Raw genomic sequence first — 26694 nt, forward strand, 5'->3', positions numbered from 1 at the left:
GCTTGTCAAATCTGTTAAAAATATTGTGTTATTTATACATATTACTCTAACAAATTTATTTTATCTGTTTTTCAATTCATCACTCATTTGCATATTTTCGACTTTTAATTAACATTTATCATGTCCAAATTTTAAATTTTTCTCACTAATTCATTAATTTTTTGTTTTTTCTTCAATTTTTTTTTATTTCATCAAAAAACCAGTGGACATTAATCATTTGCTTTGACGCTAATGTATTGAAAAAACGTTGAAACAAACGTCCGGTGGTTGGCTCATTTCACATTTAAAACAATTTAATAATATACCCAACATTAAAATATTTTAAAGTAATAATGAAAAAAGCGATACAGACGATAGAATAATAATAAGAATGATATTAATTAGCCGATATATTAATAGTTATAATAAACATTTTTAAACTGTTAAAAAATTTGAGATTAGAGAAAAACTATGCCACCATCTTAAATGCTCCTTCTAATAAGTTGGGGAAATGACTAAATTTAAAATATGTGAAACTTTAAAATTCAAATTATCTGATATCCCACAAAATCGCCAAAATTATTACAAGTTTTATAAGTTTTTAATTTTTTCTTTCAAAAATGTCACATAGGTAATCTCATCTTGCACGTCATTCATTCGAAATTGTTAAAACAACATTTAGCTGCCTCCATGTCCATATCATAAGGTGAAACAACTAACATTAATCAAAATACATTACTAAACTAAACACACACTAACACACACAAACACACACACTCACACACACGCAGTGACGCAAATACACATGCAATCATTTTCCGGTCAATTGAAAGCAAACAGAAACGATTGAAACTAAATTTTTCCATTGAAAAATTTGTACGTAGATAAAAATTTTTCCTCCGCTGTTGTCATTGTCAATATATCAAAAAAAAACAATTTTACCATGAAAAACAACAAAAAGCAAAACAGATAATGTTGATTGAGGCCTATAATGCTTCAAAATAAAAAAAAACTCTCAATAATAATATCAGTAATAATGATAATAATTGAGATAATAAATAAACTAGTCTAAAAAGTTTGATGAAGTTTGTTGAACACCACTAATCGTTGAGAATGAATAAGTATTGGTTGAGACTGTTGGGACTACTGTGAAAAAATACTTCGCCGTCGGAAAATTGTATCGAGAAGATGCAATGAAAATATTATGATGATGACGAGGATAATGATAATGTTAATAATAATGATGATGACGTTGATAATGATAATGATGATGACGAGACGATGATGATGACGAGACGATGATGTTGATGATGATGCTGACGATGTTAATGATTATAACCATGTTGATGAAGATGATGATGATGATGGTGAAAACAATGACGATGCTGGTTTGGATAATGATGAAGAAAATGATGATGATGATGGTACTGATGATGACGACTTTTATGATGATGATGATGATGATGATACCTCTCACCCACAGTTGAACGTATTTGAAAATTCATCATTCGCTTTTAAGATTCCACCCAGTCTAAAAATTATTAAAAATCAGATTAATTTAAGAAAAAAATATTTAAAGTTATTAAAATAAACAAAACTATTAAAATAATAATAAAGTAAAAGTCAAATTAACAAATTTTGATTGAAAAGAAAACCAAATCAGGACCTTATAATGAGTTCTTGCTGGTCCCTTACGTGCTTTAAACGTGATTGGCCCCGCCTGTCTCCACAATACACCTTTGGACGAAAACTCAACCAAGTTAGGCAGATAACTTATTAAAATTATTATTATAAATATTCAATTAAATTATTATTGCTAAAAATAGCAATTGAAACAATGAAAATTTTTCTTATGAAATAAAAACATGTGTAATTGGGTAATTATTTTTAAAAGTTTCGTTGTTTAATAGCCTCAGTTAAACAATCGCTAAGCATACCTGCCTTTGTTTGATTTGGTCTTTTTTACCGGAATTGTATTAAAACTTTTCCTACTATAGTTCAATTTTTCACAAACTTCAAGTTACTTTTAAAAACTTAATTAGTCTAAAATGTTTGATGAAATTTGTTGAACCGCACTTAAAAATATTTTTAGAAAATTTTTAGGTTGATTGATTGACCGTTTGTTTGATTGATTGATCGTTCGATTGATTGATTGATTGCGTGATTGATTGATTGATTGATTAATTGACTGATTAATTGATTGAATGAATGATTGATTAATTGATTGATTGATTAATAATGTATATAAACAACTAATTCAGCAGCAGTAGCAGTACCAACCTGCATAAACTTGAGGTAAAATTGCTTCCACGTGGGTTGGTTACCGTTCAGCTTGTGTAAGGCGATCCATTTTTTATTGGACTCCAATGCTATTTGTAGGGCGAGATGAATTATGCTTGATTCCTGTTGTGATACCATGGTGATGAAGTGATGATGAAGATGATGCTGGTGTTGAAGTGATAACGACGATGAAGATGAAGTAATAATGATGACGATTGAATGGTGATTGTGTGATGATGAGGGCAATAATAATGTTGAATCTCATGTATAGTTGCTATTCTCATTTATTAATGTGATATATTATAAAAGTAAGTAAAATAATTAAGAAATAAATTAACTAACTAATAAACTAGTTATTCTATTAATTAAAATTAATCAACTTGTTTAGAAAATGGCTAAAATTCATTTATACTCTATTATATACAAACTTATATACCTTGTCTAGCATGGTCGTTTTCTTGCTAATATGTGGAGCTTCATCTGAGATGGTTTGTTTGGAAAATATTTCATTTAATAAACAAAAAAAATTAATTTAATGTATTTATATTAAAAAATTAAGTAATTAATTAATTCTTAGATTAAAAAAATCTTTTCGGAAATAAATAATTTTGACGCTTCAGTCTGGAAGTACCTAAATTGAAAACTTTTCGTAAAATGATTTTTATGTATAAGTCAAGTTTTTATATTTTAATAAATTAATAACTAAGAAATAGAAAAAAAAACAAAATTATTTGTTTCAAATAAACCAAAATTGGGACAAATCTCGAACCCACCATTTACGTTCAACAGATTTCTGATGGCGGTTTGAACCAGCGTATGTCCAAACGAACTGTGGTATGATGATGTTGCGTCAAATAAATTTAAAAAAAGAATAAATTATCAAACTTGAATTTTTTTAAATATGATCGTACGTAATGTTAACCTTGAATTAATTTTGATAAGTTCAAATAAAAGGATTACAAATTTTATTAAGAATATCATTAATTTTTCTGTTTAATATAAAAAAGGATTATTTTCATTTTTATAATGTTAATAAACGAAAAATTTAAATGTTGATTTATAAATAAATGAATCCCAGCCACCCGAATTCAAGGTGCCCAGGTTGTCTGAACTCATCTTGAAGAAGAGCGATAGGAATGGATATCTCGTTGTTCAGCACGTTGTAGACCGGCCTTGTTTCGTATGGGGCAACGTTCCAACTGTGCGTGTGTGTGTGTGCGTGAGTGTGAAACTATGTGTGTATGTGTGTGTGCGTGAGTGTATATGTGCGTGTAACTATATGTGCGTGAGTGCTTTTATGGACTATGGACAAGATATTGCGAGGTTACTACTAAATTTTATTATCAATTTAATTAGTTTGAAGTTGTTAGTCAATGACTGAATTCTTGAAAAAAAAATTTATAACATCATTATAACGAATAATTTGTCATTAAAATTATATGGTAGGTACGTAAGTACATACTCGAATTTTTGGTGCGCTTTATTTTCCAGTTCAGATTTTCTCATCTCAATGTTGTTTATGACGACATCTTGAAACGTCCAATCACTCACCTCTATCTGAAAATATAAAAACGGTATGGTCACCGAGTTAGCTCAATCAGTAAAAGTGCCATGTCTTCTTTTGCTGCTATTACGCGATGGCATCGCTCGAATACTGTCTGTTCGAAACTCAATAACCACCACACTCGTATGATGCCGTGCTTGTGCGTGCATGCATAATGTGTATGCGCGTTGTGTGGTGTGGATGGTGCAGTCTTTATGGCACGGAGGACTAATGCTTTTAACTTTGTCTTAACCTTAGAATACAATTGATCCAGAAAAATAATATCCTGATTGGAAAGGGTAGAAATAATTTTGAATTTCAAGGTTTCAATCTTCTTTTTCATCGTAGCTGTCTTTATTTTTTGCATGTAACTGTTGCTGATGTTAAAAGTAGCGGTGGTATCGTTATATATGTTGTTGTTGTTGTTGGTGGTTGCGTTGTTATTGTTAGTTGTTGCGTTGTTGTTGTTAGCTGGTAGCAGAAATTCACTGAGTAGTGTTTTCTTAATGATATTGAAGAGGCTGGCCACCTGTTTGTTCGTGTTGGTAGTTTCGATTGAAATGTTATTTTTTAATGAAAATTGATAACGATGTTGGCAATAATAATAATAATAACACAACAAAATTGATAATAAACGTTCTTAATAACAAATAAATGATGATTAGGGTGTTATTTTGACAAAACCTTTTCACTATTTATGTTACATCAGGAGTGGGCAAGCTTTTTGCTGTGAGGCCCGCATTGAGAACTAATTTATCTTTGGAGGGCCGGACATGTATTTAAATACCAAATTTTTTGAACTCGGGAGAGAATTTTTTTAAGATTTGTGGTTCCTTTTTGGTCATAATGTCTGGCTGACGATCTTTTTTGGCACAGTTTCGCGGGTCGTAGTTTGCCCACCCCTGTGTTGGATCTAATTAAATGTCATTTAGAACAAGCGTGACAATTAATAATGACAATACGACAGGATGTAAATAACGTTGACAAAAAAAATAACAGAAAATGCGAGATTGCCTCCTGAAACTAACTGAAAACTCGTCTTCAATCGCCAAACTCTTTTCCAAAGCAAACGCACAGCCAACAGCAAACTTATATATCTGGAGAGTTGATGACAGACAGTGGTGTTTCTTATTCAGCGTAGGTCTTCTTGGTAGTTGGATTGGATTGGAAGATGACGACGATGCTGACGACAACGATAAAGATGGCGACGACGACGATGGCAATGATAAGGAATATGCTGCTGATGATGATAGAGGAACAAATGACGATAACTTACGGTAAGTAAGTAACGTAATGAGGTCAACTTTGGTCCTGAATGTATACATAAAAAAGTTAGTTAGACGTAATGTTTGTGGATGATGAGTGAGTGCAAACAAAAAAACACTAACGAGACTGTTAACGAAGAAAGGAGTTCAGTCAGTGACTTGATGTACTTGACATTTTTGACGCGTATAAGTGTTCTGTCGGTAACGTTACAGCCAAGACACGCCCGTATCAACTTTCGTATATCCAACTAATTTATGTAATACAATTTTGTTCTTTATTATGAATTTTAATTACGTAAAGTGAACATTTGAAATATTTTGTGGTTGTTAATTCGATAATTTACATGGAAGTATTCCTTTCTTATCTTTCATTTCTGTGTTATAACTCTCTCTCTCTCTCTTTCTCTCCCTTCTTCTCTTTCTTTATTTCTCTTTCTCTTTCTCTCTCTCTCTCTCTCTCTCTCTTTCTCTCCTTCTTATGTGTGCACATTTTCTATTTATATTCGGAAATGTAAAATATGACAAGAGAACCATAACAGCTAACCGTATTTTTAAAAAGTTTTTGAATATTTTCAACACTCGTTAAAACGTCGTCGTCGTCATTGATGTTCGTGTTAACGATGATGCGTTTATCATTTATTACATTAGTGTCTTTTATGTTGTTGATGTTATTGTTGTTGTTGTTGTTGATGTTGTTGTTGTTGTTTATATTACTGTTGATGTTTGTATCTTCCGAACTGACAATGGACATCTGTGAAAAGAGAGAGGTACTTCATTTAATGTTTATCTAACAATTTGTTGACATTTCACTTCAACATTGGTTTTATATCTCCCGTTTGTTTAATACAGTTTGATATTTTACACTGGCATGAATCGCGTTGTTTCTGTTTTAGTTTACAATGTTGGGTGCTAACTGGGTGAACAATTACTTTGAAGTAAGAAGTTATTTAAAGTATGTGGCGAAGATGCACAAACTGCTGCCATGTTTTTAACTTTAGCACTTTTCAATGATCAAAACACTCACACACAAACAAAGTGAACGATGTATAAGCATTTTGTAATGTTTAATTTTATAACGCTCAAAACATAAACGAATCATGAAATTAATCTAAAATTGTTAGATTACCGATTTGATGTTTTTTTTGTTTTTATAGCAGAAATATTTAAAATTGTTATTTTTTTAAAAATTGGTGTTATAAAGTTGAAACCACTGATTGAAAAACCTAACTTTAAAAAGTTTCACTTCCGTATCCCAAAGTTTATCCATCCATTTTCTGCCGAGGTGATTGCCACCCATCCTCAAAGCAATCTCTCTCATCCCATCTATGTAACGTCTCTTGTTAGTGCGGCTGTACTGCGACAGGAGGAAACTTTTGGGACCTTTGTATGATAGGTCGCCGACATCTAACTAATTTTAAGAATTTTTACGAAATATTATTTGATGTTGAAGCGTATACAAAAGTTAAATATTGATGATAAAATTATTATAATCATACATGATTAACCATGACTAAAATAATTTTGTTCTAAAAACTTATACGAGTATAAAAGATAGCTAATTTTATTCCAAGAAGAATTGTGACTTATATATGGCCAACAAAGATTTTCTCTATGATCATAAGTTGACATTGTTGTTTGATTGCTTTTTGTTGTCTTTTAATGCTATTTTGATATGGGCATATATAACTTAGGTTTAAGCCCACTATTTGTTTATATTTATATTTATTTATTTTAGTCAACGAAAAAATTGCTAACAAATAACAACGCTGAATTTACGACAATTAAATAGTTTTGCGAAATTGTGGAACAGCATACACGTCAGCGCACCGCGTCACGTGACTCACCGACAAGATGTTCCGTTTCAATTCTTCATCATATCCATCACCCAATTTGACGAACGGAAAAACATCGATAGAGTGGGAAATCCCCAAGTAATTTTCCAGGTCGAATGATTTTTCGTTTCCACGGTTGAAACTGCTGGTGCTGTTCGGCTCGGAGGTGAAGGACGATGGTGGTGTAGCATTTCTGAAAAACTAAATTATATTTAAGATGAAGAATTGTCAATTTTGAAATTGCAAAATCAACAATAACATTATTAATAAAAATCAACGTTAACATGGCATCCAACAACATTAAAACATTAACAACAACCCCAACACAACAACCACAACAATAACAACAACAACATAACAACAACACAACAACAATAATAATAACCAGAACAACAGCAACAGCGGTATCACATACCTCAGCGAAATACTTCCAGACAGTTTTTCTTGATGTACCGCCATCGTCGACAACCATGTGAGCAGCTTCAAACGAAGCAACACATGTCCTGTAGTGTTTGGAAGCCTTGTTTATAGCGGCTACGTCCAACTTTTCAAGGGCCAGGTCGTTTTCTAAGAGCTTTCATTTTTTTTATCTCAATTTATTTGTGTTTGCTTTTGTTTATTTATATTATATATTTTTTTAATGTTTTTTTGCTTTAACTTGAATTCAAGGAAGTTTTTTGAATGTATGCGCGAATGACAAAGCATTTGAATTAAATTGTTGTTTGTTTTTGAACATGAGTTTGTTTGTGCGTGCACGTGTGTATGTGTGTATTTGCGTGTGTGTGTGCTTGTTAGTGTGCGTGTGTGTGTAGAGCGTGTGTTTGCGCATTTAAATCGAATTATGCTTGTAACGAATGTTTATTCGAGAGAAAAAAATGTTAATAATTCAACGCCACATAATAACTTTTTCCAACTGATCCATAATTTGAGTTGACAGCGGAAAGATACGTTCCCATTCCTTTGCATAATCCTTGCGATCCATCATTTCCTTATCTTTATTTATTTTTTTACTATTCTTTTCATCATTTTTCATGTTTTTAACTTTAAATTTTTCACTCTTCAAACTATCATTTTCAACTTTTTCATTCATTATTCCTTCCTGCAAATTGCCGCAGACGTATCGGTAGAGATCACCACACAGTGCATCAGCATCATCGTCTGCTGGACTCGGGGATTGCATTGCTACTTTGTACTGTGGTGACGTTGTTGTAGTTTTTGGAATGAGGTCAGGTGTCGAAGTTTTTGATGTTGTTAATGATAGTGTTGCTGTTCTTAACTTCGTTGTTGATGGCGTTGTAGACTGAAGTTAAAATTGAAAAATATGAAAAAATACTTTGAAACGTTTAACATTAATTTTAAAATTATAGGAAAATATAACCATTGTAAGAAAAGTCATTAGACAAATGAAAATTGAAGTATAAAATAATATTGCTACCAATGGAAAAATAATAATGATGCTAACGTGAGATAAATTACTTTTCGAATTCTTCAAAACGAAACAGCAGCCAGCAATAAAAAGAGAAATAAAAATAATAGCAACAGCAGTGGCAACGACATCAAACAGCAGTATCTTTTTGTTATTATTATTATTATTATTATTATTATTATTAGATAGTTGTTGTTGAGTATGACGACGATGATGACTACAGCGCTGATGGCGTGGATGGTCGCAGCAGCAAAATTTGCTTGCGGCTTTCGAATGAGTGGCTGAGCTACAATTTGAAAACCATCTGGATGATTCCAATGTTGTTGATGATGACGTCGATGATGACGTCAGTGATGGCGACGACGATCCAGAGTTTATTTGTATAACTGTGAAAATTTTGAAAATTCAAAAGTTTTTATGTAGCAGTATGCTTTGCAGCAATAACGACTCAAGAAAATTTCAATTATAACAATAAACACAACACGTCCACACTTACAAAATGGGGAAAAGGAAGTTGTTGATGACGTCACGTAGCCATGGCGGCCAACGTCGTCATCCTCATCACCTTCCTTACAGAAACAAATGATGTTGTTGCAATGGTTGTTGTTGTTGTTTGTGCTGTATATGTTGTCTATGTTGTTGTTGTTGTTGTTTTTAATGTTGTGTAACGAGTGAATGTTATAACAGTCGGCATTATTGTTGTTATAGCTACTAAATTTGATGACTCCATTATCCGTACTATTTGAATCAGCAACATATCTGCGAGAATCTGCTGATATTGTTGACGATGCCGTCTCATAAGAAAATACGTTATTTAGGATGCTACCATCAAAAGCATTGATGTTAGCATGGATATTTAGACTGCTAGTGATTTTGTCATTAACGTTGTTAAGAGTAGGGATTATTTTATTCTTGTTATGACATTTGCAACGCAAAGTATGACTGACGTCACGTTGAGAACTGAATGAAACGTCATTGGAGTGCTTCATGAGAGGCTGACAATCATCTCCTCCATACATTTTTTATGTTTGTTGTTGTTACTGCTGGCGCTACTGATGTTGTTAATGTTGATGTGATTGTTGTCGTTGTTATTGTTGTTATTGTTGATGTTGTTATTATTGTTTATGTTGTTGTTGTTGTTATTGTTAATGTTAATGTAATTGTTGTTTTAAATGTTTCATTTTTTTTGTTGTTGTTTTTTCACTCTCTATGTTTTACAGTCAGTACATTAGACAGGCGTCAGTTGCTGATGTTAATTTAGATGTGTGTGTGTGTGTGTGTGTTGTTGAGTGAGCTGTTGTTGCTGGAACTTCTGAAAAATAGGTAAGAGAATTATATGAAATAGAATTGAAAATATAATTCGATAATAAGACATACTATAATTATTGACGATGTTATTTACGTGAGAAAAAATGACGCCGAGTGTTTGTCTGCCATTTTGCTTCAAAAAACTCATTTTGGAGAAACTCTAGAGAAATCTGGCTTTGTCAAATTAGGATAATAGTAATAATAATAATAATGTGAACTCTTTTATTTTCCAAAGACAGAGCATAAGTAAAATCAAAATATTGACAATAAAATAAAATTGAATATTGTTAAATATACAGTTAGATGAATAAAATAAAATAAAATAAAGATAAAGTGTTAGAGTAATACGGATAGTCATCATTGCTCGTCATCTTATGAAAATAAGTAAATACCATGATGATAAATAGTATAAAAAACTTCACTCATTGTTTCTATCACAGTACAGAGCATATGATGACGAAATTACACTGTTAATCAAGCTAAATCTAAAATAATCGGTCCAAGTTATATCAATTAAAGATATATTAAAAGGATTGTAAAAGCCAATTGGCGATATTTCAAAGGTATTAATTAAAATATTGCAATGCTTAAAGTCATCAATAATATTATCTTTCAAATTACCAATATATTTATTCATTTTAAATTGTTTTGATTTTATGAAGTTAGTTTCATGGCAGACAGTCAGTTCAAGTATCTTGATCGTGTCTTTGTTGCGGACAGCAATGTCAGGACGGAGTGATCTGAACAAGTCTGTTATTGGTCGTATCTTTTCCCCTTTCAAATCCGCAAAAATCTCGACACCCGGCCTCGCGTCTACCATGAAATTATCGATAATTATTTTTAAAATTTTGTTGTGACGATCTAAGTATCTGCTCAATGCAGATGATGAGCCACAGTTTGACATGACGTGTTTGTTCGTTTGTGTTGCATTGCAGAGCAAACATGATGCATTTGTAGTTTTGCCCCATCTGAAGAGGTTGGCGTTTGTTGGTAGCTGTTGAATAAGGTATTTTCTGGTGAATTTATAGAGGACCTCTGATAGCTTTACTGTCGACCTGGACCATCGCGTTATCTCGGAGCTATTGATGTACTCTTTTATTGATTTCACAAGGGTACCTTGGCATTGCAGCAGCGAGAGATGATTAAAGTTCGTTTCATAATGCTTCTGTTTTAGAGCATTCATTGCTGGTTTTAATTCAACATTTCCCAGGATCAGGTTGTCAATCTTTCCATAATTGTTGTGAGATTCACTCCACAATGATCTCATTTCTTCATTACTATTTAATTTGAGATAACCACGGAGTTTTAGACGTAACATCTCGGCGTGCTGTTTCAACGATTTTATGTTGAGGCCACCAGTTAATAATAATAGTAATAATAATAATAATAATAATAATAATAATAATAATAATAATAATAATAATAATAGTAATAGTAATTGAATAGTATACTAATAAGAAAATACACCTCAATAATATCCACAACACAATAGTTTCTATACAACACATTTCAATTCTGAAGAGGAGTTAATATTGTTTTAAAACGTCACCATCATCTTAATCTTAATTGCATTCATTACCATTGTTATCATCATCATCATCATTGTTATCATTATCATCATCGTTATCATTATTATCATCATCATTATCGTCGTGAAAATGATATGATACATAACATACTCTCATTTCATCAATGCTGATAAATAATTGAGTAAAACTATAAAGACACCTACATATCACACACACACACATACATACCCTAACACACACACACACACAAAGTGTAAATTGTTGTCCAATCATTCAGACTTATATAATTTATGTAGTGTGATCTTGTACATATGTGTGTGTGTGTTCAAAAGAGAAGTCTTCAATAGCATAATAGATGCAGAGCTCTAAACCTAACATACGTGTAAACAAAGAACTTGATTGCTCGCCGCGATGAAAAAGTATAAAAAGTAAATTTTTTATCTGTAACTTTTTATGTAACAGCTGTTACCATAAAGCAGTAACTTTTACTACTGGTACAAATACACACACACACACACACGCACGCACACACACACACAAACACACTTATATATAATATAATATAACATGAAGAAATAATACAATAACAAATTAACATACTTTCACACATGTGTTTGTATGTGCAATGCCTATAAAATGAAAAATTAGATTGGAAGTAAAATGATATTCTATGACAGTAGATGGTGTGTGCGTGTGTGTGTATGTGCGTGCGCGCGTGTTTGTGTGTATGTGTGTGCGTGTGGTGTGTGCGTGTGTGTGTGGTTTCTGGGACCTCATAGTTTGATAAAAACTTAAGCATACGCCTATAAGCGTCTAATATGATTAAATGTGATAGTGAATAATGTTAATTATTAATAAAAACTATTGACTAAAGAGATTTGATAATATGATGTATCTAATTATACGCATGATACAATGCTGTAAAATTCAATAAAAATTTATCTAAATCACAAATATATAACTTTTTAAATAACATAAAAATGGGTCTAAATTAAGTAATTAATTACATAATTTAATAATCATTAATAACTAACCGAAGATAATTTTCGTTTTTTCTTCATCTTCATAGAAAAAATACCGAATAATTCAACTCTTAGACATGGGATAAACTTCGTTTATATGTTTGATTTAATTACAAAACAAATTAGTTAAATTATTATTAATAATTATAAAGTTAGAAAATAAAGACAACTAAGGTTGATTAGTCTGTCAGTAAACCTACAACACTAAAATAAAAAGTTTATTATTATTATTTTACTATTATATTATTATTATTATTTAATTAATAAAATGTTACAAAACGTTGCGTTTGATTGTGTAAATACCAATCCTCACTAAACCTCACCTCGTATAAATGATTTCAAACATTATTTTCACCAATATTTATTCAAAATAATTGGAACCAAGCAGCGTCACTATGAACATCGTCGAGTTGAATGAATGAATGAAAGAAGGAATGAGTGAACTAGCGATCGAAGAAACGAATGAACGAATGAATGATTGATTGGACTAATAAATAAATAAATGAATGAATGAATGCTTTGTGTTCTTAAACACACTTTCGCTGATACATTGTAATGTTGCTTTATGTGTTGTTTGGTATATAAACGCCAGTAGTAGTAAAAAGTCAGTATTAGAAGTAGTAATGAGTAACGAAGTATTTACTATGTTGATGATGAAATATGATGACTAAGATCACATCAGTTTTGATGATGAAGACGATGACGACGATGATGATGTTGCCGACGATTGTATCGATGGTTCAGTTCAGTGCGGGTTTATTATGGCCTGAAGTTCTTTCTGTAGGAAGAAAAAATTGTCAAAATAATAATAACTACTAATACTACTACTACTACTACTACTTTTACTAGTACTACTACTGCTACTGCTACTACTACTACTACTACCTACTACTACTACTATTACTACTACTTCTACTACTACTACTACTACTACTACTCCTACTTTACTTATACTACTACTTTTACTATTAATAATAATGACGACAATATGAAAAACAATTTTCACAGCAACAACAACAGAAATAACACTACAATAACACAATGTAAATAAAAATTCACAGCCATCACCGACCAGCAACCAAATAAAAAAAAGGCATTTATGTTAGAAGTAAACAAACGAAAGCAAGCATAAATCAATATATCAATAAATAACAAATAATGAAAATCAGTAATAATAATGATAAACAATAATAACAATTATTATAAATAAACTTGCGTACCATTCATACTTTGAATAACATAAGTTAAGTTCGGCATATGACAGTTGATGAGTTGATGAGTACTGCATTGTATTGAATGTTCGGGACAATTGGAGATATATATTAATATAGTTTATATATATATGTGTGTGTGTGTGTGAGCAAATATATATATATATATATATATGTGTGTGTGTGTTTGTGTGCATATACGTATATACATATACGCACATATATATATATATATAAATATATGTGTGTGTGTGTGTGTGCAAATATTTGTGTCAATGAATGCTTAGTTACGCTTTTATAAACACACACACACGCTAACTTTTTTTACCTGAAGAACAGATGAATCAAATAGCTAAAATAGTTTTAGCATCAAAAACAGTTGAAGAAATTTTTTTGACGGCTACTCGTACACTCACACACACACACACATGTAGACTCACACAAGCAAAAATATGAACACACATGCACAAATAAAAACACATAGATATCTATAGGTATATATCTTCTCACACAATCACCCATTGCACATTCAAAATCTAACATGCACATGTGTACAACCAATCAAAGGATTTATACAAAAGCACACAAAATTCAACAATGCAATGTGTACACAGACACACACACAGGCACACACAAACAGACTCACAAACACATACACACAACACACACGTACACGGGAACAAACAACCATTAGTGCACTTTGTTGTCGGTTCCTTGAATAGGTGATTGTTTTAATGTGAATTAGATAGATATTCGATAGATGGGACTGATTAGCATTTGAATACCCCTTATACGTGATCGGCTCCACTGACACGAACTGAAAAATGTGTGTTTGTGCATTCACGCATGTGTGTGCGTGTATGTGTGAATATGATTCTTGTATGCTTGTATTTATGTGTGTGTGTGTGTGTGTGTACTTTGTATGTATATGAAAGCTAAAGTTTACATAACATCACATCGGATCACATCCCAGACACAAACATTTACACAAAACATGTGTAACGCACACAATCACAAACAACTCCCAGTCCAACAGTCTAAAAGCAGTTTATGTGCACATATTTCACAGATCTTTCACATAAAAATCAGATGTTATCTACTAAGACAAACTAAAACTCACACCCACGCAAACAATCGCACACAGACACGATCACACACGGTTACCTTTGTACTGGTGTAAACAATTTTCTTTCCATAAGCATTCGGTGATGAAAAAATTGGTGATTATGTGCCTTAAAAAGTACCTACGATTGTGCTGAAAATATTCCAATTTCAACAGCGATTCGATCGGGCTCTCTCATAACAAAAGTAAAAATATCGAAAGAACAAAAAAGAATCAAACTTCGTCAGCCACTTTTTAAGTTAAAACACAATCAAATAAACATTAACACAAATGTCAGAACAAAGAACCACCCACCAAGCAAGCAATAAACATTAAGCGTTAACATTAAGCACCCGACAAACTTCTTTCCCACCTATCTACTTGCAATAACTACTATATTTCAAATCCCATACTTTACTTTTATGACGTTGCTTTTTGATCGTTATATGCTGCCACACATTTTTATCCTTCTCATTATGAACTTTAATGAAAATGAGTACTGACTAGAGCCCCAAGAAGAGATGATTTTTCTAAACCGCAACCACCAACATCTGCAGGGTTCACGTCCGCAACTGCTCGCATCCGTACCGCATCCCACCCGCGAAAAGACAACCTAAGTCGGCCGTCTTAATAATAGCATCACTAGAAGGCAATCTATTTACAATAAATTATAATAATCAGACAGCAGAAGACATCTCTCAATTTACAAAATTTCTAATACAAGTATGCACATTACATATATATTTGTATGTTAATTTGTATATACTTATATGTGTATCGTATATGTGCATATGTGGCTATAATAACACTTGGGTTAAGTATCAAAGATTTTAATTTTTTATTGCGGTTATCCGCTCGGGGCTCTAAGTACAGACTTTTGCGAGAATGCATTTAACGACATATGCTTGCAAGTCAACATTTGGATCGAGTTGTGTAATTCCATACTTTCTACGGAGGAAAAGTTTTATGTAGGTAATTAAAGATGGATTCATTTATAAGAAATGCACGTGACTCTTGTATTGGTTGATTAGTCGTTATTTCAGGTTATTATCTATTTTTCGTTATATCGATATATGCTAATAATAATAATACACGCGGTATATATGATATACTGGATTTTTGTGTAAATTTACATTTTGTAGACATTTATTGAAACAAGAAAAAACAATTTTGATATTTTCCTAAGGTTTTTTATCATTTTGGATGTAATAAATAGAAATAAAAGAATTATTATAAGTATTTTTGCGGAGCTTGCTGCGAAATTGAATTCATAGCGTCGGTTAAGCATTCTCGGAAAAATTTTATTTTGTTCGTTAGGAAATTTTTTTTTAATTTCTTAGAAATGAACATGTTTTTTGATGGACGGCTTTGATTTTTTTTAAAGAAAAGAATTCTTTTTCTAATTTTTTAGAATATCAAAAGAATGAAATTGTTTAACAAATTTTTTAAAAATTTCTTGCATTTTTAAACATCTTTGATGTAAGGCCGAGAATTATTGCAACATTTTTTCTGAATAAACTTTTCAAATTATCAACATAACAGACTTTTTTGTGTTGTAGAACAAAACATCAAGCAAAGCAAAATTTTGATTTACTTAGAATAATTATAAATATTTTTATTTATATTTCTAGAAAAATAATTTTTTTCTAGCTAAAAATGAATACTTGAGAACGGTTAACAAAGTCAGAATATTAAAATATATTTTTAAAATCTTTGTTTTTTAAATCTTTTTCCACTTCCAGAGATTAATTTATTTTCTTCTTCACTAAGCTATTAAAGTGTAGATTGCGCACGTGACTCCATCTAATGCTCTTCTTTATTATTCATCTATTTTTAGTAATAATTCAACAATTTTTTGTATGTTTTCTTGCTCGAGTTATTGTTATATACAATATGTGTACATTTATGAGTTTATAAGGCCATATATTCATTCGGGTGTGTACGTGTATGAGTATCTGTGAGTATTTGCGTGTATGTGTGTGTGAGTGTGCATATTTGTGTATATACGGTGTGCTTATGTATACGTGTATGTGTATTAATGCTGCTTATGTGCGTGTGGTTGTATGTGCATATGTGTATATGGTGTGTGTGTGTGTGTGTATGTTTGTATGTTTGTATGTATGGGTTTGTGAATATGTGTGGATGTATGTGTGTGTGTGTGTGTGTTTGTATGTTTGTATGCGTGTGTATGACAATATGTTTCCCCACGTTTGGTGAGAGATTGGTGAACCATGAGATGAATAATAAAGTAGGAGCATTATATGGTGATCAAGTTAATTTTCAATCTTTTAGAGATTGCTCAAAGTTGTGTTAAAATAATAAAAACAAAAAACACATTAATAATAATAATAATAAGAAAAACATTTTTAAGGTAATAATACCTATAGCAATAAAAATAAAATAATGACATTTTTAATTATATTTTTCAGACTGATTCAAAATGTAAAAAAGGTAGAAATACCTCCAATCGACGTTCATTAAATTTATACTAAAATCAAATACAAAATGTCATTAATTATAAATATTAATATTGAAATAAAATAATAATTCTGATGTTATAAGTAAAAAAGTGACAAAAAACTAATAATAGGTCATCACATGATTATGATTAGTACTTCTGATGGCAATATAATATAACGAGATAATACAAATGGTAATAGATTAATGATGTTTGGTGACTTGCACATCGGCGTGACAATTAAATACTGCATTATCCTCCATTATGGATTTGAAAGCGGTTACTCAGCTCATCCGTGCAAGAGTATGAAAACTAATTGGAAAATATACTCATCGCAATTATTTGGAATAAAAATAAATTAGAAAAAAGTGTAATAATAACTGAAAACTGCAATATGTTTAGCTAAGCAAACAACTTACACCACACACGCGCACACACACACATACACACGCACACCCAACTCCAACTGAACTGAACTGTAGGTAACAAAACTCACTTTCCAACATCCAAATAAGTTGAAAAAATATAAATTGATGTGTTGGTTCTTTGATTTTTTATTGCACCACGTGGCATGTGACAAAGCAAGAACATACAGAAAAAAACTTACAGATACAAAAAATTGATTGTGCTAGATAAAAAAATTTACTCAATTTAAAAAAAAATAGTGAAGCAAACAAAAAATGCTTAACATACGTGTTAGAACGCAAAATGCTCCTAAAAACTGTAAAAAAATGCTTTTGAAACACATGAAGAATAACATGAGAATCATACATGAAGGTACATATACAAGATACAACATATACAAACATATATGTACAAACACATACAAGAACTTACACACAAGCATGAGACACTGCATACAATTCTGATGGTACTGAAGTAGAGATTTCTACCCAGTCACGAAGACCGCTCACATTAACAAAATCCAAAAATTCAACACACACAGAACAACTTAAGCCAGAACTCAAAATAATTAAACATTCCTTTGGAAAAGAAAATCACACGCAACATAATGTTCAGTTTTTACATTCCCAGTTCAACTACTAAATTTACGATCGACAATTGAGTGAGAATAAAATCATTTACAATTGATGTCCGTTCTTCCATAAAGAGTTCAACAAACGCGCAGACTGCACTTGAAGAGACTTCCACAAATTTCATATAAGTAAAATTTTAACTATATTGTCATTTTAAATTGTTAAAAATCAAATGCAAATGATGTTTTTTTTCAAATTTAAGTAATAATCAATTTACAAGATTGTTATGAACAACTTTCACAAAGTATTTTTGAAATGTTTATAGAATGTGCCGGACAAGCGGGCCTGGAACACACTTCGCAGAACATACGAGTATTCCTGTCACATACGCGCGGGCACAGATGACAACGTCTTGTGTCCTCTTTTCATTAGTCGGTATCTTGATTCTTCTTTTTCCAAGGTCCAACTCTAGAAGTTGGATTGCATCCATGATTGACTTTCTGAGCCGAACGGAATTGTCCAAATGTTTCCTAATTAGTGGCTCAACAAGAGACTCTCCGAGACTTATGATAAATTGGCGACGACGTATAGCTTTAGAAGATTTATTCCAATCAGGGTTGTTGCACATCTAAATCACAAAACTAGCAACGGCAGCTAAGTCAAGCATATTAAAAAACAAAACGTTCCAGTCAAACTCTTTCCAGCGCTTTTGTTTATCTGGATAAGTAGAGTTCCATTTTGCATTGCATCGTTCTGCTTCTCTGATTGTTTTTCTAATGACTACAGACTGAATCTCTTGAGATAAATACAATTGAAACACTTCTTTTATTGAATTTTTACGTCTATCGAAAGTGTCGCCGGGTTGTTGCCGAATTATGTCCTGAACTTGCCGTCGGTGTTCGGTAATCCAATGTCTGCATGTTCTATCCACAATTGTACTAAAATTAACAACAGGCTGACCTACAGCTGTTTGTTGTGCTGAATCGGATCTACCGTGTGTGTCCCTTCCACGACATAATCTGCCTCTACCTCCTCTTTCTCCACTTGCAGTACATTTACCTCTTTTAGTCACTGTTGTAGAAGGTTGATTTACCGGCTCTTCATCAGATGTAATGGCATCTTCCTATTTATCAGATTCCTCAGACATATGATCTTCAGTATTGGAATCAGCATCTGATCCTGGCAAATAATCTTCATCTTCACTACAGGCATCATCTTCGGTAACATTGCCTTCATCACTTTCTGTATCTTCCTGCATAATCAGTCTAAGAGCTTCAGCTGTTGAAAAACTAGCCATGTCACCTAGTGTTAGATGAAATGCAAATAAAATAAAATGACTGACATTCAAAAAAAGGTGCAACTGATAGCCAAATGTTACTAAAATATTATTTCATGAAAATTAACAAAATATCTTAGCAATAATAATTTTTTTTGTTATTATATTGAAATGTTAAGTAAGGTTTATTAGGGGTGCAAAATGCACCCCCAATAAAAATATTTCGGTAATAATCAGCGCAAATTTTTTTTTCATAATTTAAGGCATGAAATGATAGAAAAATGGTATCTTAACAATGTCCTAGAGCATGATTGCTGTAGTTTAATTAATAAAAATGTAGTAACCATGGAAATTGCCTTGGGGTGCAGATTGCACCCCAAGGCAATTTCTCGTTCTCATTGCATGATTTCTCTTTTCTATAAAAATTTTTACAATTTGTTTTCATGAAATAACTCATATATACGGTAGCCAACATGCTCTTCTACATAATGCTCAATCATAATTTTATTAAAATGTCTGTTTTAATTTTAATTTTCTATTTTAATTTCATTAAAATTGTTATTAAATTAAAATATCCGTATCTGTTAGTTTGATTGAAAAATAAAACTTTTTAAAAAAGATTGAAAATTGAATTGAATTAAGACAAGTGTGAGACGATTCTGATATTACGATAGGACGTTCCAACTTGAAAAAAAATTATATATACAAGATGAAACCCTCCGACAAATATAAAAACGTATATGTGTTTATAAACATACAACGGTTGCTACACATTTTTCCATGTATACACACACGTGCACGCACATGCGTACATACATAAGTACGCATACATACATACATACATACGTACACAAACAAATACAAATACTCAACTATGAATATTTGTTTACATTTGGGTTACCGTTTGAATTAGAATCACTAACGTGTCGTATCGTACGCGCGCACACACGCACACACACACACACACATACAAAAACACACACACACAGAGAACACAGATATACGTATATATATTTTATGTCCATGATGACAATTTCTCAAGTTGTCTGGGATTGATAGCTCAGCGCAACCCACTCCAGGCCTGAATTGATGAATGAATGAATGAATAAATAAATGAATGAATGAAAAAATTAATTAATAAATAAATAAACGAATGAATGAACGAACGAACGAACAAGCAAATGAATGTATGAATGAATAATAATAACAATAAAGCAATGATGACAGGAGTAACACCTAATGCTTATAATAACGACATCGAAGATAGCAATGATAACCGTGATATTGATGATGATATCAGCGATAATATATTCATAATATAATAAAATAAAATATAATAATTATATGATATATTAATTATTTTTCATTTTCCTCCATTTCATCTTATAAAAATTACGTGATGTTGATTTATAATGCTCTAAATTTCAATACGTCCAATATAATACAGCGTTAACAGAAATTTTATACAAGGGCAGTTTAACTGTGATTTGTGCATATATGAATGTGAGTATGTGTTTGTATGTATTTATTGTATAAATGTATGGGTGTATGTATTTTTCATGTATTGTATGCCTATATGTACGCATGTATGTTTTCGTGTGTGTGTGTGTGTGTTTGAGTGTGTTTATTTTGCGTATAAATGTTCACAAATAATTATATGAGCATCACTCTTATAGCAATGTACTCACAAATCATAATGCTAAGAATAGAAATGACAAAATTAATTTTTATAAGATGGAACAAAAATCAGAATTAAAACATTATTCTATGCGTTTCAGTAAGCAAAATCATTATTCACATTAATTATTTTTTCTTTCAATGAAGTATTTTTCAAGGACATAGTTTTAGGAGCTGAACAACGTTTATAACCTTCAAGACACAAAATCAAAATAAATAAAATAAATTACTACACAGACATGATCACACACAAACACACACAGCCATTTTATACACACACAAACACACGCATACACAAACATACGCACGTACAAATACAACTCCCATTCAAACGAACGTACGCAAACAGACTGCTGGAAAGACAAACAGCCCAAGAACATACGTACGTACATACGTAAGCATTAGAGATGACACCACGCAATTTTCCTGGAATAGTCAACATGCACGCTTGTAAAGATGAGCGTGACGTTTCAGATTTTTCTGTGCTGGTATGTTTTCATGTAAATTGTACTACAAGTGGTACTATGGTACTATTATAAATTGTGCTACTGCTACTACTATAAATTATATTACTATGAATACATGCAGATCATATTGTACTACTAAATTAGTTTCAGTATATATTACAAACATAAGCATACATATTTATATTTTATATAAATAAATGTATAGGTGTATGTTTTGTATGTATGTATGTATGTATGTATGTATGTATGTATGTATGTATGTATGTATGTATGTATGTATGTATGTATGCATGTATGTATGTATGTATGTATGTATGTATGTATGTATGTATGTATGTATGTATGTATGTATGTATGTAAAGGATATACATATACATGCAAATGTATTAGGGTTCATATGCATGCATACATTTGCAGTTCCTACAACACCAGCATGCATTCGCTAAGCCTTTCCTAATCAACATCTTCCTCATCATCGTCATCGTCATCATTATTTCTCCATCTTCCTCTTCGTCAACTTCGCACTCATCACCATCCATATCATCATCGTCGTTGTAATGACCAATCATCATCATTGTCATTGTCATCCTCATCATCAGCATACAGTTTAACATCACTACCATGATTGTCATCATCGCCTTTTTTACATTTAAAATCACCGTTGGTTTTTATTGCCAACATCTTTTTCTTCTTCTTCATCCCCATCATAATCGTCGTCGTCAACTTCATCATTCTCATCAACATCACCATTATCATTTTCGTCGTCATCATTTTCATCACCATCACAATCATCGTCGCGTTCATCATCATCTTCGTCGTCATCTTCAACATCGTGAGACACTCTTATTGTGCATACATGCTTGAGTACAACTAAAGACAAATGGCGATGATGAAGACGATGAAGATGATAGGAATGATGATGATGATGACGTTGATGATGACGTTGATGATGAAGTTGACGTTTAAAGTGTTGAATGCGATACCGAAATACCTGTCTATATAAAATTATTTTAAGGATGAAAACAAATTATATAAAAACATGGTGATAAAAATGATGATACGGCTGATGAAGCTGATACCAAAGAGAATAATTTGACAATCATGATAAAGATGAGGATGACAACAAAAACAATTGAAATCCTCTCAGATATGAAAAAATTTATTTTTGGGATCGAAAATATCTTCCTGAAAATCATCGACATAATTTGTACATTCCTTCTTATTATTTGATGTTCAAGTTGCTATTTTCTAGTTTTCGATTCGATGATAATTTTTCGTTAAATTACGCCATATTAAGGCCAATATATATTTTTCTCCTCATATTAAGACCAAGACTGGAGTTTTTAACCAGTGAACGTAAATTCCCATGTTTTCAGACAGCTAATGACACCGATGGAAGATTAAAAAACGAGTTTGCACGGAGTCAAGTATGTTCGTGCTTATATAAATACATACACGCACATTTTGACATACAAACATGCCAACATTTAAAGCGTACATGCATATGTATACATACACAACCATAAAAATATACATGTACATACACATACGTTGGCATTTATTCTCATACGTTTTGTATACACGTATAAAGATACATTTGTACATGCATGCATACAAACACATGCGTACAAACCATTATTATGCATATGCATGTACCTAAACCTATTTTGTGTTATACATATAGGACTGCGTAATTGAATATATACGCAAATGTATATTACTGTAAATATCACTTTGCATACAGTCTGTATACGCGTGCAAAGATGTATGTAGGCCAGAAAAAACATCACATTGTAGATAGATTGTGCGCAAACAACATGTATGTATCAACATGTACGTACATCTGTATGTAGATAAGTTCACGCACCAATTGTTCCTCTGGCGTTATGTGATGTTAATCTCGGAAAGGTTATGGGAAAACTGTTTTTGTATTATCTTATATAATATTATTATAGAGTGAAGTAATTAACTTATATAAATTGGGTTTTACATTATTAGGCTTTCACATAGAATTGGGTAAAATTATTGGAAAACACATTTTTTTATTTTATTTCTGGCAATTAATAAATCAAGAACTCAATTAAACCAAAATTTAATTAGTTATTTAATTTGAATGAGCAGGATATATTCTCATATAACTGAACGCAAACCACACACGAACCGAATTAACAATAAATTTTCATATTGCATTAGCGCATATCTGAACGCATCTGCCTGTACAGTTGCGCACAAAAGCGTGTGCACCAGTCAGTTTGCATGCAGTGCACTTGCATGCGTTGCGTTGTTGTACATTTCCTCGTGTTGAACTTTTATTCGCAGTCGTACGTGTACGTGCATTCTGATTATATAAACTCACGTTTGATGGGAGTTTGCTGAAGTTATGTTATTTCACATCCTTTATAAACTGCGAAGTTTTCATGTGAAATCAACAAGCCAATCAATCAATTAAACATTCAATCAACTATTTGATCCAACAAACAACCGATCAATCAGGCAACCAGTCAAGACTGTTGAACAGCTGGTAAGATTTCAAAGTTTTCTTTCATTTTAGTTTAGAATTTAAATAAATTTTAAGAAAGAAATTTTATAAAATTTTGTTTGATTGTTTGTATTTTTTTAAATTTTGTGATATTCATTTTTGCGTTTTGAAGTGTGTAATTTTACAATTTTATGATTTGATTAGCGCTAATAAAATGTTCACTCGTACACGCAAAGAACTTACTTAAAATTTTGCAAAAAAAATTAAAATAATAAAAAAAACAAAGTTATTAAATGTAGAATTTTAATGTTCATCTATATTTCTTTAAATTTGAAAAAAATTGACATTGTATAAAAAATTTGTTGGTTAAAAAATATTCTAATACCGGCAAAAAATTAATGATTGATAGTACTGGCTGCCAAAATGAATGATGTCTCAGATGTTATAAATTGGTTACGTAATTGATGTGTTGATTGGTGAAGAGATTAAAAAAATCATTAAAAATTGGTAACCGGATGGAATTGAAAGTAGTTGAGTTAGACTGACCGGTCAAATGATTGATTGAAAATAATCCATACAAATTTGTAATTGAAGATGATGAGGAAAATTAGAGAGGATAAATAGAAATGATGACGAAATTTAGGGGGAGATTACACGAGTCACGTCAGAAAACAATCGTCTTTATGAGATTTTTGATTTGATGTGTGCATTGCTCACATACTGTCTGAATAAGTCAGGGATTGTCACATTGATTTTACTTTTTTTTATATATATAAATTTCAACTAAAAATAAATTGGTTTTTTTTACTTTATAAAAATAGGTTTGAGTTTAGCATTTTTCTAAAAAACCGAAAACTTGTTTTATAATATTTTTAAATCTCTTCTTTTTACTTTCTTGTGCCTTATCCTTTCAAGACATTGGCGACCATCGACCTCCACAAAACCCGATCTTTAACACTTTGTAATAGTTGCAATGTGGTGATATTCAATAAGTGACACAAGGACTTAACAAATGTTGTTCGTTGTTAACAGCAATCTCTTTTCTCTGCAATCTTTCCAGTAGTTGTTAGATTTTCCCTTCTTTCCTTCCGCATGATGTGACCAAAATCTTTAACTACCCCCGTCGGATTATCTGTAGTAATTTTCTCTTTTCATAACCGGAATCTTTTAATACATCCTCATTTGAAGTATGAGAGGTCCAACTGATTTTCATAATTGTTCCTAAAAACTACATCTCAGGAGCATTAATTATTTTTTCCATTTCTTTAAAAATTGTCTAGGACTCAGAACCGTAAGTCAGCACAGGAAAAATGTAAAGGTCAATATAAAAGGTTAAAGGTCAATTACACTCTTTCACAGTTCAGAGGATTCAACAGAGCACACAAACATCGTAAATGAATGCGTGTTAAACGACACATCACACACGAAGCGTGTGATAGGCCGGGATCTTTTTGTCACGTTCGAACCCTGTTACTGCGAAACAGCACCAGGTGACTTTAACCATTAGACCATCACACCCTAATAGCTTTAATTTTGTTGATATCCTGATTTTAACTGTTAGTGAGGATGTTTTTCATTTTAGAATATGCATCTTTCGCCATAGGAGTATATTTTTATTTTTATGTCTTGTATATATAAAGATTTTATTTTCTATTTTATTTTTGTAACATTGTAATTGTTTTGTCTGCAAACCTGTGTCATAAACTTTAAAGAAGCAAGCTCGGGTAGAAACATGCCACTCAAAAATGCTTGAGACTTTAACATTAATCTTCAACATTTTATTTATTTACGAATTTTAAAAGATGGCCGAATCAACACAAGCATCAATCATTCAGACAAATGAAAAATGGTTTCCTGATATTTTTTTCTGTTGAAAAATGACTTTAGAATATTAAAACGCAGAAAAGTCGCTTGTTTTAAAAATGCTTTCGAAAAAACAGCAGACGAGATATAAGAAACATGAAACGCAGGTGGGTCGATGTGATTGCATCTACGTGTAAGCCATACATCACCTCCTTAAGTGAGAAATCCTAATCTGCTCATAACACACACATTCATATACATATCCGCATACACACTCGGACACATACACTTACATATACACATAATACACATGAAAACAAACAAATATTTATGCAATCATTGCATTCATATTGATGGTTAGTTGGTAGGATAGCTAAGACAGTAGAGTTCTCAACTTATTTTATTAACAAACGTTGGTGCCGTCATGACATTGTTCAAATACAACCCATTCACTTGAGAAGAATGACTTATTGTGTCTGTGTGTGTGTTTGGTTTGTTTACGTGCGTGTAGAATATAAAGTTTTTGCCATATGAAAAGAATTTAAAAATTATTGCGTTAATAAGAAATTTTTGAAAATGTAAAGCCTAATGAATTTTTAATGTACAACCGTAACTGTGTAATTGTCTTATCTACAAATAAAGCAAAAAATATTTTTAACACTCTCGCTTATAACGTAATATGAACGCTAATTTTAGAAGCTAATTTTAGCAGGAGTTGAAACTCCAATAATAGCCGTAGCAGCAGTGGTGGTTTTCAAGCAAATTGATATTAATAGCTACATACAATAGGTACATGGAGTATAAAACCTTGTTACATGCTAAATGCAAAATTACCCCTACTTAATAATTGCGATGTTAGGACACAGAGCGTTCTATTTATAACTAGGCGATATCATTAGCGGCCAGGCAGCTAACTTGTATTAATGAGAAAAAAAATGTTGATGAGGCTATTTATTAATGATAATGTTGCTTGCTTTTAGCGTCGTGTTTTTTCAAAATGAGTCTGATGTATTGAAAGTTATTAATAAAACGCTTTAACAGTAGCAATAAGCTCTGTGGT

At 31.6% G+C, this 26694-nt stretch overlaps 2 protein-coding genes across 2 annotated transcripts; both read right to left on the minus strand.

Annotated features, from left to right (window-relative positions):
• Positions 1 to 1895: 1895 nt before the first annotated feature.
• HELRODRAFT_175078 (hypothetical protein) lies at positions 1896 to 9344 on the minus strand (the record flags this gene model as incomplete). The annotated part of the gene is made up of 16 exons (XM_009022515.1): positions 1896 to 1916; positions 2260 to 2382; positions 2696 to 2739; positions 3033 to 3088; positions 3342 to 3458; positions 3722 to 3816; positions 4056 to 4331; positions 4831 to 4985; positions 5079 to 5113; positions 5191 to 5315; positions 5612 to 5818; positions 6296 to 6475; positions 6912 to 7100; positions 7315 to 7473; positions 7804 to 8199; positions 8874 to 9344. 16 exons carry the CDS (start codon positions 9342 to 9344, stop codon positions 1896 to 1898), a joined length of 2649 nt encoding a protein of 882 aa, XP_009020763.1.
• Positions 9345 to 18251: 8907 nt separating this feature from the next.
• On the minus strand, positions 18252 to 18560 carry HELRODRAFT_175079 (hypothetical protein; the record flags this gene model as incomplete). Its single annotated transcript, XM_009022516.1, has 1 exon — positions 18252 to 18560. The coding sequence occupies one exon, from the start codon at positions 18558 to 18560 to the stop codon at positions 18252 to 18254; it is 309 nt and encodes a 102-aa protein (XP_009020764.1).
• Positions 18561 to 26694: the final 8134 nt, after the last annotated feature.

The sequence above is a fragment of the Helobdella robusta genome (genome assembly GCF_000326865.2).
Source record: "Helobdella robusta unplaced genomic scaffold HELROscaffold_32, whole genome shotgun sequence".
NCBI classification, from domain to species: domain Eukaryota; kingdom Metazoa; phylum Annelida; class Clitellata; order Rhynchobdellida; family Glossiphoniidae; genus Helobdella; species Helobdella robusta.